This window comes from Echinops telfairi, unplaced genomic scaffold, assembly GCF_000313985.2.
Source record: "Echinops telfairi isolate 266 unplaced genomic scaffold, ASM31398v2 ScPeMD7_6;HRSCAF=24_1, whole genome shotgun sequence".
Lineage (NCBI taxonomy): Eukaryota > Metazoa > Chordata > Mammalia > Afrosoricida > Tenrecidae > Echinops > Echinops telfairi.
Genome location: NW_022103903.1, coordinates 1,225,991 through 1,246,577, shown reverse-complemented (window position 1 = coordinate 1,246,577; position 20,587 = coordinate 1,225,991). Strand labels below are relative to the sequence as shown.

The 20,587-nt window shown below is 38.8% G+C and overlaps 1 protein-coding gene across 6 annotated transcripts in view; it reads left to right on the top strand.

The window, feature by feature from the left end:
• The window catches only part of ROBO1 (roundabout guidance receptor 1), a 1,092,383-nt gene that overhangs the window by 183,564 nt on the left and 888,232 nt on the right, over positions 1 to 20,587 (top strand). The window contains exon 1 of one of the 6 annotated variants that reach the window (XM_045286237.1): positions 11,901 to 12,045. The exons of the other annotated variants lie outside the window; for them this stretch is intronic. Within the exon in view, the coding sequence (XP_045142172.1) occupies positions 11,937 to 12,045 (109 nt within the window). The 5' untranslated portion in view covers positions 11,901 to 11,936. Of the gene's footprint in view, positions 1 to 11,900; positions 12,046 to 20,587 lie in introns of those variants that run through there. 6 annotated transcript variants of the gene reach the window in all.

Below are 20,587 nucleotides of genomic sequence, written 5' to 3'. Positions count from 1 at the left end.
GCCTCGATGAGTTAGAACAGACCAGATAACACCTAACTACAAGTAGTACATTGACTTCAACAGTTAGTTCAAGTGTTGGATCAAATAATAGTCAAATTCTCTTGCCAATGCTTACACATTATTTCATTAACAATTATTTTAGTGTGTAAGTGGATAATCTGTTTCACTCCTTGGTAAGTGCAAAACTGGAGAGAATGTTACTTATTCTTTTGCTCAACTCTAATAAAATAGCTGGAATTTATGTTATTGGTAAATATGTTTTAATGAGTCACAGATTCACTATTCACATTGCCGTATTTCCGAGGTTGTTTTTGTAAGGTACCCAGAGTCCGTTCCTGTGAACAACCAAAGAAAATTGTGTCCTGTACAGTGCTAGCCTCACAATTGTTAGGTTTGAGCCTGTGTTAGTCTGGGTACTTTAGAGAAACAAATCCACAGAAACTCAGGTATAAGAGAGAGTTTTAGATAAAGGTTAAGTGCACATCAAGAAAACATCCCAACCCTATGCTGCCCAAGCCCCACAAATCCAACATTAACCCATATGTCCAACACCAATCCACAAAGTCCTCCTCCATCTCACAAAGCCCACACTATGACACCGACTGCAGGAGGAAACCCAAGTCAGGGAGCATGTAAACATCTCAATGCTGCCAGAAGTTTCCACACAGCTGCTCCAGCACCCAGGGCTGCATCGGGGTACGTCTATGCGGCTTCTCCTCAGGGATGTCTTGCAGGAAGTGAGCCTTGCCAGCTGCAGCAGGGAACTGGCTAAGGCAGCTGCACCCTAGTCCTACCATCACAAAGCAAGAGACCCTAGAACTAGAAAGGTGAGGTTCACCAAGCCATTTAGCTCTCCTCCCTTCAATTAACCCCACATGTGTTTATTGGTCAGGTTGGCACAATAAACTTTTAACTATCTCAGAGCCCATCCTTGCAAGCATTATGTCAACTAATCTAAGAGTGATAATAGGCAATTTCAGCATAAAGCAGACTGCATTTACTACAACATAATTTAATATAGTCATATGTACTTTTGATATTTTTGAAATCAGATTAATAACAAAGCATTTCATATATGCAGAAAATCATTTAATTACCAACAGATGTATCAGATAAATGCAGTACCTCAAGCAAAGTAGGTAAAATATTTTCATCAGTTGCTTTAGTCTGCATGGGCGTTGCTGCTGAAGTGAAAGTCTATACACATTTCCTTTGAAAATCAACAGTGTCTCTTGTATACTGACTTCTTCACACAGGCTTGAAATGCCAGCGTTCGACTATTATCTGTAGCATTTGTTTTCAAAGGTTTCTCTTCCTTTTGGAGATCTTAGGGTCTTACACTCTTCTGTGATTTAGTTATCTGGCTCTTTCTTAAAAACTTAGCAGGCTGCATAGGGTTCTTTGTTGTTGTTGTATGACTGGAAACCCAAAATGATATGAAGAGACATATTAATCTTTTATCATACAAAGAGTCTTACAATTTTATGGAGAACACCTATTGGGTCGTATTGTATTAAACAAAGACTATAGAATATGAAATTGCATAGCACATTACCAAAATAGTTTTGTAAAAGTTTCCAAAGGACAACGAATGGGAAGTATAAAATGTCTCTATATTTAAAGACATAATAATGAAGGTTAAAGGCCCAATAGAAATAATGTGCCTATATTAGTTATCACTTTTCTTTTTCCAAACATAAGTAGTATGTTTATTCGGCTTACAAATATTGATAAGCACTATACATATATACATACATAAAAATGTACATACTCATACATATATCAGTAACTAGCTGCCATCAAGTTTACCAATAAGGCTCTATTCACACCTAGATGATATATAGGTATATGTGAATTTATAATAGTTATTTTACATTTTGGTTTAACTATTTGCCATGTTTTTGAAAAACAAGACCTAGCAAAGAACAATAAAAATCAAAATGAGGTTAAATGAGGACAATAGTAAATAAAAATATCTTGTGGAAATTATTGTAGGATTCTGTTTTCTAGGTACATTTGCCTCCTGCATAAATTTTATTTTGTTATATTGGTTTTAATATGTCTAGTAAAAAGGTTTAACTCAATGCTATAAAAGTAAGTTTTATCAGTTTAAAGATGAAAGGAACATATATGTAAGTTTAAGACTCGTATCTTATGAGTAAACACACAGTTCATTATTATTGTAAAAATCCTGGGCTTTGTAATGAATGAACTAATGAATAACTAATGTTTTGGGGGCATTAGAAGAAAATCCTGCCTCTTTTCACATATATGAAAAAATAATAACAGAAGTGAATTCATAAAATCACTCTTATTTCTATATTTTTTCTGTATTCTAAGGAAATTACATCATGTTTTCTCTGTATTCTAAGGGCATTACATAATGTCAATGCAATTGAATCTCATGTTATTTAATTGCACATTATCTGAATTCAACAACATATATATTGTTATCTAGCTTACAGAGAAGGAAATTTAAGCATAGTCTAAAGTTACCTTGTTTATAAGTAATAGAACTGAGATATAAGCCGAGGCTTGCCTACTTCAAAATCCGACATGTTTTCACTAAACTACTCCTCTTTTCTAGCATCGCAATACTAGTTGTCATTATACAATGTCTAGAAAATAATTAGAGGGAGACACCAATCAGAAGTAGGCCACCCCAAGGCATATTTATTTTACCATGAGAGTATTCATTTGGTGAACATTAGCTGAGGTTCCAGGGATATAAAAATAGTTAAGATGTATCCCCTGCCTTCTGAAAGCTTGAAATCAAAGGAAGGAAAGGGACATATACAAATAAACATAAACACCATTCATATAATAATGTAGCAATAATACTTCCACAGTGACTATGAAAGTACACAGTCCTTGATCACCTCCTGAAAGTGACAAGGAAGATCTTCACAGGCAAAAACATGCTTGAGCAGAGCCAAGAAGGAAGAGCAGACATTCATAAGATAAACAGAAAGGGAGGGCATTGCCACTACAGAGAATAACATGTAACCAGGTATACAGAAAGTGTGATGTGGAATCTAGGGTAGGTATGAAAGAGCTGTAGGAGATGATACCACAAAGATAGGCAAGTCTTAGGATGTTGTGCAAAATAAAAATTCAACTGAATATAGTGATACTGGACTAACCCAAGTATTAATGATATCATATACGTATGTAAACTCACTAATGACAATACCCAACGTTGTTGTTGTTGGGTTCTGACTCATAGTGAACCTATGTCAACACAGCCAACATGGCCCGGTCCTGTGCCATCCTTACAAAGTTTCTGATGTCTGATCCCATTGTAGCAGCCACAGTGTTAATACGGTTTGTCAAAGAGCACCTCTTCTTTGTTGCCCCTCTACTGTCCCAGCAGGATGGCTTCTTCCTGACAACATGTCCAAAGTATAGGAGACCAAGTCTTGCCATCCTGACCCCTAAGGAGTATTCTGGATGTACTTCTTCCATGACAGATTTGTTTGGTCTTTTGGAAGTTTGTGGGACTTTCAATAATCTTCTCCAATACCACAATTCCAATGTATCGATGTGGTGGGTTTTTTGTGTTTTTTTAACTTTTCCTTAGTCAGTGTCCAATTGTCACATGCCTTTGAGGTGATTGAAAATACAGTGACTTGGGTTAGAGACACCTTAGTCCTCAAGGTCACATCTCTGCTTGTCAACACTTTAAGAAGGTCTTCTGCAGCAGATTTACCCTACACGGCGTGTCTTTTCATCTCTTGGATGCTGCTGCCATGAATATTATGGATCCGAGGAAGACAAAATCCTTGACAGCTTCAATCTTTTTTGCATTTATAATGATATTTCTTATTGGTCCCCCTGTGAGGATTTTGTTCTTCTGTACTTGAGTTGAAATCCATACTGAAGGCTGTCATCCTTGAATGTCATCTGCAAGTGCTTTAAGCCCTCCACATTTCAGCAAGCATGGTTGTGTAATCTTCATATGGAAGGTTGTAAATCAACCTTCCTCTGATCCTGATGCTGCACTCTTCTTCACATACCATAATCTAGCGTCTCTGACTATTTTCTCAGCATGTAGATTGAATAAGTATGTGGAGAGGATACAACCCAGGCGCACACCTTTCCTGATTTTAAACCGTGCAGTGTCCCCTTGTTCGGTTCCCAAAACTGCCTCTTGATCCATGAACAAGTTTCACGGGAACACAATGAAGTGTTCTGCAACTCCCATTCTTCTCAAATTTATCAGTAGTTTGTTAGGATCCATGCAGTCGAATGTCATGGCATAGTCAATAAAACACAAGTAAACATCTTTCTGGTGTTTTCTGCATTCAAACAAGATCCATCTGACATCTGTAATGATAGCATTTATTCCAAATCCTCTTCTGAATCTGGCCTGAACCTCTGGCAGTTCCCTGTCATTATAGTGCTGCTACAACCACTGCTGGATGATCTTTAGAACAGTTTTACTTGCATGTGATATCAGTGATGTTGTTTATACTTTGAGTATTCTGTTGGGTCACCTTTATATGTAATGGGCAAAAAGATGGCACTCTTCCAGTTAGTTAGCCAAGCAGTTGTCTTCCCAATATCCTGGCATAAACAAGCGAGTGCTTCCCATGCTTCACCAGCCTGCTGAAACATTTCGCTTTGTTTTCCATCACTAACATATAGCTATTCCTAAATAAAGCAGGACAGAGCCCCGGTGATAGAGTTGGGTACAAGTTGGTCTGGTATGCAAAATGTGTGGTAGTTAAAACTTGGGTCTCCTAAACAAATATGTAAATTTCTAGAATTTAATTCCACAGCTATATAACTTTGGACAAAACAATTGAGCTGTACAAGTTTCGTTTTCTTTTCTGTGAAAAATAAATGGTTAAAATAACTAGTTGTATGGTGAAGGTGGTTGGAAGATGGTAGAAGGGAGCTGATATCAAGAAGTTCAAGAAGAAAGAATGTTTTGAAACTGATTGTGGTAACAATTGTACAATACTGCTGGATGTGATTGAACTATGGAATAGTATAATGTCTGTATTAGCTTCTAATAAAATAGTTTTAAAAAATAATAACTAGTTGTAATATTAATAACAGAATAATATTATTCATTAGCATTTTAGTTATGGTTGATTTATCCTAGTACTATTCTAAGATATTTATTGGAAGTTATGCATTTATTCCCAACCAACCTAAAAGTCAGACTGTACCATTTCCTTCATTATATAGAATAGGAAACTAAAGGCAAAAAGAGTTTTAGTGCACACAGAGATGGGCATGTATGATTCCACCTAAATAGGCCCATTCCATATTACATTCTGCTGCTGTCAGTTATATTGGAAAGTTCATGGTGCTTGCTCATTTATTTGGCAAGTGATTGAGCCGATTAGCTGTGGTGTCTTAGTTCTTTTTAATATGGTCTTTCAGCCTCCAGTAGCACAGATGTCATGAGCCCTCGTAATGTCTAACAGCACAAATCATAGACATTAAATTTGCTGCATAGTATTGGTAAAAAAAATCATACGGCAATATCAGATCCAACTTTTATTAAAATATACTCTTCCTCTTATCCAAGGATTGCCAAAACCACATGCTAATAGATTTGAAGAATGGTAGGAAGAGTGGTAGTCATCATTGCAAACAATACCAAAGGATTTTCCTGGCTACACTTTATCTCAATCAATGGCCCCACTCAAAGTGTTGAACAATAGAACAAGTGAAACTCAGATATTTGACATGCTGGACTATCTATGTAATAGAAAGATATCTATTATAAAGGTTTTTTCCTAGGGTGTATTGAACTTTCTCAAATTTCCTTATATTTAACCAGAAAATAGAATTAAAGCATTCTCATTTTTCCTCATTGTTTATTCGATGTTTCTCGGTATATAAACCATTGAAATTTCTTGTCGAGATAAATTTAGGTCTTTGACTGTTACTGCCCTAACACTGAAAAATCTCATAAATTCTGTAGCACCTGTTCAGGTAGGAACATAGTAATTTTAGAATGGATTAAATAAGAGCTTATGTCATAAGAAAGCAGCACAATATTTTTAGTATTTTCAGTGCTGATAATTAAGTTCCAGCACAAAACCATTTTCCGGTCGAGACCATTATGGGTTCAGTGGGTTACTAACACTAGGGACTTGTGGGTATCGGTGTCTATTTTCTCCTGGGACAACGTCTAGCATTCCCCTCTTCATTGGGTGAGGTAACGGTGAAATGTTCTAAAGTTATTGTATAAAGATGAAAACAAAACAAATCATTAACTTCAAAAGACTCCCAGTGTGTCCATCTTTGAGTAGCATGATACCAAATCTGCTTCCTTAGATCCACCCACAAATGTTGATCCAGCAAATCTACCTGATATCCTCCAGCCCTCTACCCTGAACTACTCTGTAATATTCTTCAATCAGCCTAGTGGAGTCTGCCCAGAATGTTTCTGATCTATTCATCCTTTTTTTGTTTTTTACATTTATCACTGCTGATATGAAAATTTCACCATCATTTTTTTTTTTACTTTGGCCTTTCATTTTCTTTCTTTCTTTTTTCTAAATCATTTTATTAGATATAGCATCTGGGGTCTTAAAGGCTTCAAGGTAAACAAGCAGCCATCTAGCTCAGAAAAAACAAAGCCCACATGGAAGAAGCATACCAGCCTGTGTGATCACAAGGTGTCGAAGGGATCAGGTATAAGGCATCATCAGAGTAAAAAATCTTACCATAGTGAATGATATGGGAAGTGCCGAGTGGAGAACCAAAGCCCATTTGTAGGCCACTGGAGATCCCCTTGCAGAGGGGTCTCGGGAGGGGATGAGCCTCTGGTTCCTAATTGCTTCCTCCCCCCGCCCCCCGCCACCCCATCATGATCCGAATTCTACCTTGCAAGTCCGGCTAGACCAGAGGATGTACACTGGTACAGATAGGAACTGGAAACAGGAAATCCAGGGCGGATAACCCCTTCAGGACCAGTGGTGTGAGTGGTGATACTGAGAGGGTAGAGGGAGGGTGGGGTGGAAAGGAGGAACCAATTCCAAGGATCTACATGTGACCTCCTCCCTGGGGGACAGACAACAGAAAAGTGGGTGAAGGGAGACGTCGGACAGGGCAAGATATGACAAAATAATAATTTATAAATTATCAAGGGTTCATGAGGAAGGGGGGAGTGGGGAAGGAGGATAAAAAATGAGGACCTGATGCCAGGGGCTTAAGTGGATAGCAAATGTTTTGAGAATGATGAGGGCAATGAAAGTACAAATGTGCTTTGCACAATTGATGTGTGTATGGATGGTGATGAGTTGTATGAGTCCCTAATTTCACCCTCATTTCTACCTTAAATATTGTGATGTTCTCCTAACTCTTTTGTCCATTTCCATCCTGACACTCTTCATTGTTACCTTTTAGTACAAAAATGGGTTCCTTCTGAACACGTTAAAGTTAATAATCCTTAACATAAAATATCTAATCCTCCATGACCCAACTTGAATAGGCCCCTACTTATATCTACAGTTATTCTTGCATCTAAACATGTGTTAACTCTTATGTAAATGAGAAGTTGCATAAAATTTCTATCTGGTTGCATTTTTTTCTGTATTTTCTACTCCCCCCCCCCCAACAATGTTATCAGCATATAATTCATATATCAAGAAGAGTTGTACAATTATCACCACAATCAGTTTTCGAACATTTTCTTCATTCTTGTGCATTTTCTACTTTTGACTAGTACTTGTTTTTCCATCCATCCTGTTCTAGCTTATATATTGATTTTTCAATGAATCTGTCAATGATATCCCCTATATAGTATATTGTTGAAATCATTGTCTTCTCTTCGCTGCAGATGGCAATTGGTAGATATATATGTTTACCAGTAGGCTTTGTTATGCGGTAGGAATCCAGGTGGCCTAGTGGTTATGAGTTGGTCTACTAACCTCACAGTCAGCAGCTTGAAACCACCAGCCACGCTGATGGAGAAAGGAAGGACCTTCGGCTTCCTTAAAGGGTGATCGTCCTGGAAATTCACAGAGGCAGTTCTTCTCTGTCCAAGAGGGTGGCTACGAGTTGGCATCGACTTGATGGTGGTGAATTTCGTGATCGGCTGCCTTTTTCCTCTCAGTGGACATCCTCAGGGCCTTGCCTATGTCTGAAGCTTTGCGGTGCTCAGAACACATCTGCTGCCTGAAGAACTGATAGAAGACTTTTTGATTAGTGGACCTAATGTAATAGTGCTGCTATAGTCAGTTTGGAAGGATGCAATTGCTCCATGCCATGGGCCCAGGGGAGGGTAGAGGTGTACAGCCACGTGGAAGGTGAGCTTGGAGAAGGAAGGCTGAGAAGACATTTGTCTATTTAATGTTTTAAGTTGAACTACTCTGGACATGTGGGGATTAGGATGTGGCTGCCAAGTAACAACTTCTTCTTCTTCTTCTTCCTCTTCTTCTTCTTCTTTACCAGTTTGTAATTTTAAAACAGGCTAAACCCATCTGCTGATAAACTTCAGTGCCTTTGTGGTAGAGTTTGCAGCTTTTAAATCTGGTCTTTGAATGTGTTTCTAAATACAGCATCCTGTATGAATACTTGCTCCTTGTTGATGATCTATGACATGACTGCCTTAAAGGTTACTGTGGAGATGAACTTTGAGTTTGCACTAGTTCCTTGTGATATTGGAAACTAATGTGCTGCTTTTATTCAATGCTCCTATTAAGTCTAAACCAGGAAGCCTGGTGGCAGAGTGGTTATGTGTTGGCCTGTGATCCACAAGGTCAGAGGTTTGAGCCAGCCACTTAGCAGGAGGAAGAGCGGGCTTTCTATTCTCATAAGCAGGTAACAGTATCAGAAGCTCACAAAGATAGTCCTATCTGTCCTATAGGGTCGCTATGAGTCCGTATTGACTCGATGACACTGTGTCTGGTTTTTAGACTAAGACCAAAAAGACTTGTGGTAGCTTAGTGGATTACACCATAGGCTGCTAGCAGCAAGCTCAGCAGTTCAAACCTACTAGCAACTCCACTGGGAAAGGGGGAGGTTTATAAAATTCTCACGCCTCTGAAAACCCATAGAGCATGATGAGTCAAGACTGGCTCCAGGGCAGTGGGTTTAGTTGCTTCTGTTGCTGTTAAGGTAAAAGGGGAGCCTGTGGCTGGAATATTCTATTTATCTGTAGCATCTTGTTAAAGAATGACCAAGGAAATAAGTGACACCATATAGCGTAAAGAGATGGCCTCTGTGGAAGAAGTTATCCTAGCTGTTTTAAAGGATCCTATTTTAAGGAGTCTTGCAGGAACAGGATGGTACGGGTTGAACTGGCAACAGCAAGGTCGCCAATTTCACCCGACCAGTCTTTCTGCTTCTGTCAATAATGTACCGTTTTAGAAACTCACAGGGCAGTTCTACCCTGTCTCTAGTTTCACTGAGTCAGAATCAATTCAATACTCGGCAGTGCGTTTTTTGGTTTGATTTTCACCTTACATTTTATATCAAATTAATACACATCCCATAGAAAATCACAGTCAGTTCAGAAAATGTTGGGTGCCTTTTGTCTAGAGACAGCAGTCCTGGTGACCAGTTGAGCATCCAGACACTAATCAGAAGGTGGCAGTTCCACCCTACCAACCACTCTGTGTGAGAAAGCTGCAGCCAACTGCTCCCGTAAAGGGTGATAGTCTGAGAACCCCTAGCGAGCAGCGCTGCTCTGGCCTGCAGAGCTACGATGAGTCGGAATGGAGTCGACGACTGTGAGGAGATTTTTTTGTTTGCTTTCGGAGTACAGGACTCTGTTAAATGTGGACATGCCAGTAAAATATAATACTGGGTGTCCTACATTGATCTATAAACCTGGTAAAATCATGTTCCCACAGACACTTCAACACATTAAAATAATGTGCTGTGTTGTCTCCTTCCAGGTGAGTAAGTAAAAAATCAAAATGGGTAATTATACCTGGGAAAAGCCTGAGAAACTAAACTTTAGTCATTGAGCTTTAGTAGAATTATATGAAGTTGAGATGGAGAGATGATATCTCAGGCATAAGAGAGCATGTGAGAATAGTCGACATTCCAGAAGTACATATTCTTCGGGAGAATTGGAAGTTTTTGACATGCAGATGTTAATGGACAGTGAGGGGGTGGGGGTTGGAAGCATGAAAGTCTTTCTTGAAGCACCCAGTCAGACCATGTCTCCTCTTTGACACCCCAGTGCATTGCATGTAGTTTCTTAGTGTGCCTGTTCTAGCACATGAATGCTTACTCTTCTAATCTCTCTCCCACTAGCTTGGCATTTCGTTTATGGACATTTGCAACTAATCAACTACCTGGCATCTCTTACGTGTTCAAAACGTACTTCTTTAATTAAATTAATTAAACCTGACACTTTCAGTTGAAACCAGATTCAAAATGGTCTGCCTATACAAAGGGCCTTCCGAAACGTTTATAGAAAAAATGGAATGAAAAGATCATGAAAATTTGCCACGTGTTTCTAGTTAAGAAATTCAGAGTTGTATCTTATTTGCCTTAAAATTAGGACACTGTAGTAATCATATGAATGTCTAGCTTCTATTTAGAATTTGAAACACTTGTAAGCTTGAATCTGCAAGTCATAGGGCAAAAGTCAGACAGTGAAGTTGAATAGAAGCATTCATTGTACCTGGTTATATTCCCCAAATCTTCTTATTGTCTCAACTCGAGCCTTGTTGCACCCATTTCATTACTCAAATGGCTACTGCAAGTCCTGATTATGATGTCTATTGAAGGTCAGGGACTAACCGTAAACAGCACATAATCTGGCTTTTCATTAAGAAATATGTGTTTGACAATAGTGTGTACTGTACTATTTAAATATACCAGTTCAAATTATAGACTATCAATGTGTTTAGCAGTATCTGAAAATAGCTTTATGTGCTTGTTAATAAGAAATGTATGGGCATCACGGTCCTGTAATGTTCTTCATGGTGACGTGAATCTTGAGTGTAAAAAAATTAAGCTTGGTCCCCAAGTGAAGGCAAGGAGTTGATATCAGTACAGTGTGGTTTCCAAATCACCAAGGCACTGTAGGGATTTGCACAAGGGAGATAGATTTCTTTATGAAACAGAGACATTTGATTTGCTAAAATATCTGCTTAGCTCATGAGGTGTTAAAAATACTTGTTCAGGAAACAGGAGTGATGGAATATACCGACAAGTAATTATAAAGCATAGGAGTGCTTGTGATGCTCCACAGATGATCCCTGCATGTGCAACGGACAGTGCATTTGTCTGTCCTCGGGTTTGCGATATTTTTGGCAGCCTGTCTTTCTACATTTTTCTTGGAATATAAAAATTGCAACAGTACTGCCTAAGTAGGAAAGATGATTGTTTACCACTCCCATTTTTCCCCAGAGATATTTTTATCACGCCTTAGCAGCAGATATTTATACATCTAATCCCTTATCCAAGATGTTAGATAGAGCTTTGCCGACAAGTCCCGCCCCACTCCCCCCTTCCTTAACAACCACCTCTGTTTCACATGAGGTGTGTGTGCAGTGCCAAAATTAAATATTCGGTCTTGTCAAGTACTATCATCTGTGGTACAACATGGGTAGGTGGGGAAATGCTGAAATCTCGACTTGTTCCTGTGACTGTGTTTTGAAAAATGTTGACAAACACTTGGAAGAACTGAGAGATGGTGGAAGCAGGTTAGGAACTGGCAGCAGGGAAGCGACAGGATCCAGTCATCTCTCTGCTGGCATGTGAGGCTTGTGGACACAGGGAGATTTCCCATCTCTGCTATTCTTTTTTAAACCTCCCCTGCATCGGGCCAGTGGAAAACATACCTGTGTTTTAAAATGTCTGGGGAGAAAAAGAAACCCCGGCTTTTATCTTATTTTAGTTTTCTTTTGCATTTCTACTGAATAAAATGACAGGATTGGTTCCAGGTTCCTACTCCCTATAAAAGCCTTCAAGTTCGTCTGTGGCTCTCCATCGAGGTGATTTTACCTGGCATGGCTGTGCTGGTGCTGGTGCTGCTGCTCGCGCTGGCAGAAATGACTTCTCCTGTGGGTGTCTCGGGCAGAATGAAAGCTGGGTCAAGGTGGAGAGGTGAAAAGAATCGTGAGTAACCAAGAGCGGTCCCTCCTGGTGCCTTTCTTTCTTTCTTCTTGACATTTAAGGATCCATTCAGGTCTGCCTAGTTTTGCAGATTCCAGCATTTCCGTGAGGGAGTTTCGGGACTTCAAAACAATTTTGCACATGAAATATGCAAGAAGGATAAGTGGGCTCCGCCTGCCGTGGGCTGCACACATCTGCAATATTGTTCTGGGTTTCCGTGCAAGAGTTCGGTATGGGTTTGCCAGTTAACTCTTTGCGTTCCTAGTACTTGGGCAGACTGTAAGCAGAGAGTGCCGAGTCATGAAATGTAATGTCAAGTCCTGTACGTTCAGTGCAAACACACTTCTGAGGCTCACTGACTTCCCTGTCATAACTCTTCAAACACTCTCTATGTAATAAGTCTCTAAGCATTTTGTTATGAAAGCGAGGAGAATGCAAAATTAGATACTGCAAGTGTTACAGGAACTCTGATCTGAATAATTCATCGTTGGTGCTTTAAAAACAGTGGTTGAGTGGGGCTACACATTCTTCTGTAGCGTCATCGGCTTCTTCCTTCACATCCTATAGGAGTGGGCGAGCCCCACCACTTACTGTGAAATGTGTTTGCGCCTGTGAGAAACGTAGCCGTCAAACGATGATTTGTAGCTGCGTCTACGTTGGTTTCTGCGATCATTAAAGGGGGAGTGGATGGTTCTGTGCTAGGTGGGCGCTTCCAACAACTTTTTCTTCTCTGTTTTACCATCTAATTGGCCATTTATAAAAGGACCTTTTGTATGTAAAAGGTCTGTTTTTCGATGTACAAATGCGCTTTACACAATTGATGTGTGTATGGATTGGGATAACAGTTGTATGAGCCCCTAATAAAATGTTAAAAAAAAAAAAAAGAAAGAAAACAGCCCCCCCCCAAAAAAAGGTCTGTTTTTTAGAAGTACATGTATTCCTTTCCTCAAAGTTTAGAAAGCATCCATGTCTCTACCTCTTTCTTCAAAAGAACAATATAGAAATCGACCCTGAAATCTTTCTGGTAAGGAGGAATACTTCCTTCCTTTAATATGGTTGCTATACTCCGAAGCAACATGCCAGTAGATTTACTTTAGAGAAACCTCATCCTGAAACTTCAATGTTACGTTGACACGCATCGCTAAGCTATGGTTCTGGTTTGACTCATGACTTTGGTTCATTTCCGGTGCTCTTTTACTAACTGGAGAGGGAGGTGGAGTGCTCTGCTGGGGGGATCAATAGTAAATGGAAGGAGTTCTAGATTTAACTTGTCCAAACTCCCCTTAGAAGCTTGGTGTAGTGAATGATGCATTGGCCTGGTAACCAAAAGGTCAGTCGTTCAAACCCACCAGCCCCTCGGGAAAAAGATGAAGCTTTGTGCCTTAAAGATTTACAGTCACAGGGCAACATTGGTCCCAGGGGGACAGGAGCACTGCATCGGCCTGGGGCACTGAAGGCCCGCCCATCCCTGCAGCCCCAGCGCCCTGCTCAGAAGCCCCCACCAAACCCATGCCTCTGTCTGCTGAGGTCCAAGTCGTCCAGGGCCGCCTCCCTCCCTGGACCACCCAGCAGGGTTGTGGTGAGAATGTGCCATCGATGTGTACATGCCATGGTGCTGTACCTTTTGTATGTCTCAACCCTGTATGCACATGTATGGATTTTATAATATGCATAGTATATATAAATTTATAAAGGCATATTTTTAGAAAAACAGAACACCGCTGCTTTTTTGAAAATAGTCTGAATAAGAATAAAATTAATTTTCACAAAGGGAAAAAAAAAAGATTTACAGTGTAAGAAACTGACCGGGAACGTTCTCCTCTGTCTGTAGGGCCTTGTAGTTGGAGCGACTCCCTGGCAGTGAGTTTGAGTTTTGAGTCTCCCACTGGAATTTCTCAGGACTCCATAGTATTGCCCTTCCATCCCTTTTTCTTATTTTTCCCTTGATTTCTCTTTTTTCCCTGTATGATTCATATCAGGCTTGGCTATGCCTCTAATATCTATATCTGACAGAGAAAACAACAGCGTGATTATTCTTAGTGAACACTTTACAGGTCTGTTTGTTTTTTGGGCAAAGGTTCGTGGACAAAGGTTGCCGTTCTCAGGTACAACCCGGGTGTCTAACGTTTGCATGAAGAATTCAGTTTTTGCCTAAATCAAATACTCATCAGATTTCTTCTACACTTTTGGTTATATTTAACCAGTCTATTCCATAATTCCTCAATATTTATTATGATTAATTACTTGCTGAGTAATATGGTATAATTTCCCATGTGCAATATTTGAAAAATATTTTGTAGAGTGAGCCCAATACAGCAGAAATGTACATTTCTTTCAAACCACAGTTCTTGGTGTAGACATGGATGTCTGTGAAAATTTATACTCTTTGTTGCAAACATCAATCTTTGATCGTTTTTTTTGTTCATATTCTATTCATGGACTTCTGAAACCAGGAGAAGACTTCAAAGAATGTCAAAGATATTTCTCTACCTCAGAATGGACTGCCTTTATGTTCTCTGGGATATTTTAGTAGCCTTAACTATATCCTTTGAGTATATTTTTTTTCAGTAACTAGAATTTATCATTGACTTTACTGTTAACTTTACTGTTTACACATCTTTGCACTTTTATTTGAATAATTGTGAATTTTTTTCTGAAAATTGTGAACCCCTCACGGATGTGATTGCCTGTATCATTTTTAACATCTAGTAGAACACCTGGCACATTGTATAAACTCAACAAATATTTACTTGTGTAAGTAAACTCTTCAAAAGAAGAGTATGAATAAGTGTGCCATCAATCATTTGAAAGACATACAATTACTGGATATATTCTTACAGTTTGACACAAAAATTTATGTAAAAAATGTGCATCCAAAAAAATGTGCAACAAAATATCTATTATGGAAAAAAAGAGAAAATATCTGTATGTTGAGGATAGAAGGGAAAGTCTTGATAGTAGATCCTGTAAAATTGAAGCATAAACATACATGCACACTCCGACTCATGGCCAGTGAGTTGATTCCAAGTCACGGTATTAACGAGTGCTACAGAGTACAATTACTCCATAGGGTTTTGGCTGTAACCTCTGTGTGTGTGTGTGAATTACTTGATGTTTTACAGAGCATATCAGTTTTCCATTCAACACTCCATGCACATATTGCTTCATGTGATTGTTTGCTATTCCCACAATGCAACATCACTTATTCTACTTACCCCCTGCATTTGCTGTTTTCTATCTGCCTTTTCTAACCCTTCTGAACGTTTTCCTGGACTAAAGTCTACCCTGTTGATTACTCTAAAGTATGCTGTGTTAGTCTGGGTACTTTAGAGAAACAAATCCACAGAAACTCATGTATAAGAGAGTTTTATATAAAGGGTAAGTGCGCATTAAGAAAACATCCCAACTCAGTGCTGCCCAAGCCCACAAGTGCAACATTAACCCATTAATCCATATGTCCAACACCAATCCACAAAGTCCTCCTCCTTCTCACAAAATAAACACAATGATGCCGACTGCAGGAGGAAAGGTGAGTCAGTGAATGTGTAAGCATCTCAGCACTGGCAGGGGTCTCCACATGGCTGCTGCAGCACCCAGAACTGCATCAGAGTAGGTCCATGTGGCTTCTCTTCGGGGTTGCTCTGCAGGAAGTGAACCTTGGTAGCTGAAGCAGGGAACTGGCTAAGGCAGTTGTACCCTGGTCCGACTATCACAAAGCAAGAGACCCGAGAACTAGAAAGGCGAGGCTCATCGAGCCATTTATCCCTCTGCTCTTCAATTAACCCCACATGTGTTTATCGGCCAACTTGGCACAATAAACTAACTACCTCATATGCCAACCACTCTGGTACTTCCTAGACATGGCTACTGTTTTTCTGGAAACAGAGCCTTGGAGGTGAGTGTTATTCTAGGTCTGAAAGGTGACTAAAGGTGATAGTTTTCATGATTCTAAAATCTCTAGTCAACCAATGAGGCTGGCCTGGTATTTTTTAAAACATGATTTTGATTTTCCCCCATATTTTTAATCCTCTGTTTCCAAGATCTTCTATTATGATCCCTTTCAGAGTAGGTGGCAGATGTAGCCAGGCTGTCTGCAGTAGCAGCTTGTCTTGGTCCAGGTAAACTAGAGAAAACAATTCATAGACACTGATATGTGTATAAGAATGCACTTTATATACAAGAGCAATTTAATATTTACAATATTGAGAAAACATCCCAGTCCAGTCTAGATCAAGTCCATAAGTCCAATATTAGCCCATGTGTCCCATAGCAATCTTTAGAGTCCTCTTCAGACTCACGAAACATATGCAATGAGGCCTAATGCAAGAAGACCACAGGGTGCAAAGTCTTATGGATCCAGTGGCAGTAAAAGCACCTCAGCACTGGCAGGGGTCTCCATGTGGCTCCTCCAGTTCCCAGAGCACAGGGTCTATCATCGTAGTGCTGTGTGTCTTTTTAGTAGAGCATCTCTCAGGGAGTGAGCTGAGAGAGCCAGAGAGTGTCTCCCGCCTCCAAGAAGGAAAATACCGGAGTTCCCAGACTCCTCAGGAGAAGGCCATGCCCACACAGAGGCCTCATTGGCTATACAATGATTGACAGGCTAGACTCCACCCCTACACTCTTAATCCTCACATTGACAACCGATTATATAACTACCACACAGAGGATGTTCTTGTTGGCTGTTAACCCACCAGACTAATTGTTTCCACATAGTTTCAGTTTTCTTCCCTCTTCTTTGCTCCAGAAGGGGCGAAACCAACAGTTGCACCTTAGCTATGGACTGTGGTCTTAATGGAAGCAGTCTACCAGGCCTCTCTTCCATGGAGTCGCTGGTTGGTTTCAAACCACTACTAGTAGATCAGGGGCCAGATGCAAATTCTTCTGCTTCCCAGAGTCTTTACAAGTGAGGTTTGAAGAAGGAATGTTTAAAGAAGGTGCTGAAAGTACAGCACCAATTCTACACAGGATGTACAGAATTACATACTATGTGATAGTTTTTGAAAAACGTAAACCTCATTAAACCTCTGAATAAAAGGAACAGCACACCATATCAAGTCTCAAGCCTCTCATCCTGATTTATTTTTATTTCTAGCACTTACTGTATGTGACTTTAGTATATGTGCTGCCGAAGCGAGCACACTGTATGTGACTTTATATCATCATATGTATGCATGTGTATTTTATTCCTCTATCAATTGAATATAAAGTCAATGCACCAAGAGTTCTGTCTCTTTTGTTCTTTCCTTAAGCTGCAATTTAGAAACTGGAAAATTAGTACATTTATATTGACTGAATAAATATATGAAAAGTAAATGAAAAAGAAATGCATCCCATTACAAAGAGTTTTCATTTCATGTTGAATTATGTATTTTATTTATTTGTATTTAAATATCCAAAATAGTTAAAATATTCAAAATGCACAATATTTTTAAACATATGTGTTTTTTTAAGCAGCCTAATCTGAAAGAAAGCATTGGATTATAGATAGAGCATGTACTTAGAGTTGATAAACTTAATTAACTTAAAAGATAATTGTGAAAACAAAAAAGTATGTATATAAGTTTTTGGTTCAGAAAACCTCTAGAATAATATGGCAAGCAAAAGGAAATTAGTTAAAAAAAACAATGAATTATTCAGGGAAGACTCCTTTAGAGGTGTCCTAAAAGCATTTGAAATAAATTAAAAAATAGCTTTAGACATTAACTTAGCATTGCTACTTCTATTCTCATGTTCCATTATTATAAATTCATAATAAATATAATGATTTCCACAGTTTCTTAAGAATGATACAGATCTTTTTTCCTTTTCCTTTCAGAGTATTAGTTTTAAAATGCCAGAACTCCTTTAAAGTGACTTTATACTTCTTGCATTGAAAAAAAATCTAGTTTCCATTTTATTCTTGTCTCTTCTCTTTCCCACTTAATCGCTTTTTGTGAAATTTCTTAAGAAGTACACCTGCTGGAAGGGAAATAGCATATGCCACAAATGAAAACAATGCATAGACTTAATATCAATCACAAAGTCACAAAAATAGCTAAACTATTTATGTTCTCTCTCTCTCTCTCTCTCTCTCTCTCTCTCTCTCTCTCTCTCTGTCTCTCCCCCTCCCCCCAGTGAGAAAAATATCCTTGCAATGTTGATCAGGTAATGAAGTTGATACAAAAATGTAAAAGATTCATTTATGAACTAAAACAGTAAATCACTGTGAGCAAGATTAATTTCCAAGAGAAACTAAAACCGATCCCGAAGCAGACAGTATAAAAGGCAACTGTGAAACATGAGAGGCTGGGGATTGGCCTAGGAGTAGCCATGTAAGTGTTCTCAGCCCTACCAGAGCGTAGGGTGCTTCTTGACGGTAAAAGAGACAGAAGCTGAGGCTATACCCTGACACTGACTCTTCCATGGCCGATCCGATCTTACCGCGTGTCCTCCCGTTATCTATCAGTTTGAGTGAGTGTGGAAGGGGTCTCACGCAGGAGTGTAGAAAGCTTTATAAAGCCCAAGAACCTATTTTACACCAAGACTCTATAAAAGGGTATCATATGTCATAGGGGAACTTCACTAAACCTATCATATTTCTTTTTTAAGAAGAAAAACAATGAGTGATATGTGCTTCATCGTGTGTGTCGTGGTCTATTTTGAAGAATTAACCTGTGCATTTCCACTAGTTCATTTAATGTATATAGTTGAGATAAAGACTGTATCAGTGGAACAATTTGACTGGTTTCCATTTGAAGCCAGGTGATGATGAGTATAATGTTTACACCCGTAATTCCTCGTGTGAGATAGGTCAGAGATTTTCAAATGGTTATTGTAAGAAAAAAATTGGAATGAGATGATTTTTTTACACCTAGCTATTTGGCTACTCCAACTTGGTAAGATATGATAAATTTGGACTGAAGCTAGTTAATGTTGTCCAGTGCTAATAATTTATTCTGTGATTTTATTAGTTGGTCATGGTAGACATTTACTATATAGGCAATGGAATCACTGATGCAATAATCCTGCCCTTTGCTTTAAAGAAAGGCGGTGTCTCTTGCTGCATCTCCTCCTATTAGGTCAATACGATATTGTACAGAAAAAACAAGTTTAATGATGTCTTTTATGACCGGCAGCAAATGACTTTATCTTCTCCCAAAGAATCCAAGAACTGTTTTGGAAACGAACACAAATATATTTTTTCTAATTCCCCCAAATTGTTATGCCAATTGTCTAAGGACAAATATAAACACCAGCTGATCGATAAGCATGTGAGAGTTAGTTAGGTTTTAGGACTGATACTTCAATTCAGAGCTTGCTTATTTTGAGTATAATGTTGTACTGGGGATCAAAAACACAATTATGACATATTTGATTATGTAACTAGATACACACATATGTAGGAAAGACACGGGTTATAGGTGATGAGTTTGCCCATAATGGTGTCACAGAGGTCAATAACATAAAGCTGTAGCAGATGAAGAGAGAGTAAATTCCTTGATTCTATACATTCCGATGTAACTCTGTTGCTTCAAGTTCCCTTATCCTCAAGGCTGGGGACCAGGAGAAAGTGCTCAGCTGTTCATGGATGCTTAAGAAAACAGCTGAACTCAGCTGTCACGCACATGAATAGAAAAGCAATTTCCCAGGTAATCCATTTTCAAGCCATTCCATATTAAAAAGTTAGAACACTGTTCAGGATTTCAATATGATAAAAACCAACAAAAATAACTCTGATTCCATTTTGATAAAACTTCTAGAAATTGCATGCATAGAGATAATATGAGAAAAATAATCTTAGGACATGAACAAAATGGGAACCCGCAATCTCATTTTTTTTTGAAATATGACATTTGTCACAATTCCTGCCACAGAAAAACTATCTTAAAGTGTTATAGCGTAACAGTCTTCCGTATGATTTCTGATATGCCTTTTTGGCTCAAACAAAATTTAGTCATAAATTTGAAAAAGATTGAAATAATCCTACTCACAAACTTTGGGTGGTTTTTATTTCCTTTATCGTACAAATGTATCATAACATATCTGACGAGATGGTTTACTTTTATCTGTTGACTACTATTTTCCAATTGGCTTTGATTTTAAAATTAGAGATTTGAACTCATAAAAACTGAGCTCGAGGGTCTAGTAAAAGCACCCCTCAGCATATAATGTCTTTGAAAAACATGTTCGTTTTAAAAATAGACGAGTTCAATTTTTACTGTGTTCTTAGTCCTCAGAAACTACCTATTATTTGTTATTTGAGATTGCTCCCAGGTTTCAGAAGTGTTAAAATATTTATGTGCAAGAGTCGGTTAGTTTTGGACAGTGTAATGGAGTAGAACACTGTGCCGAAGGAAAAGCACTGTTGGAAATATCACTGCTATAGCTTGTCCAAAACCCATGCCAATGCAGCCACGAATTTTTTCCCTATGAATCTGTTAGGTGTTCTTACCATTCATTCATAGTTTAATACTACTGGGGACCATTCATAGCTTAATATTAAATTTCATACTAAAGTTTGGTGTTGTGTAATCAGCATAAGAGAATGCTTAGTAGGCTCACCTGT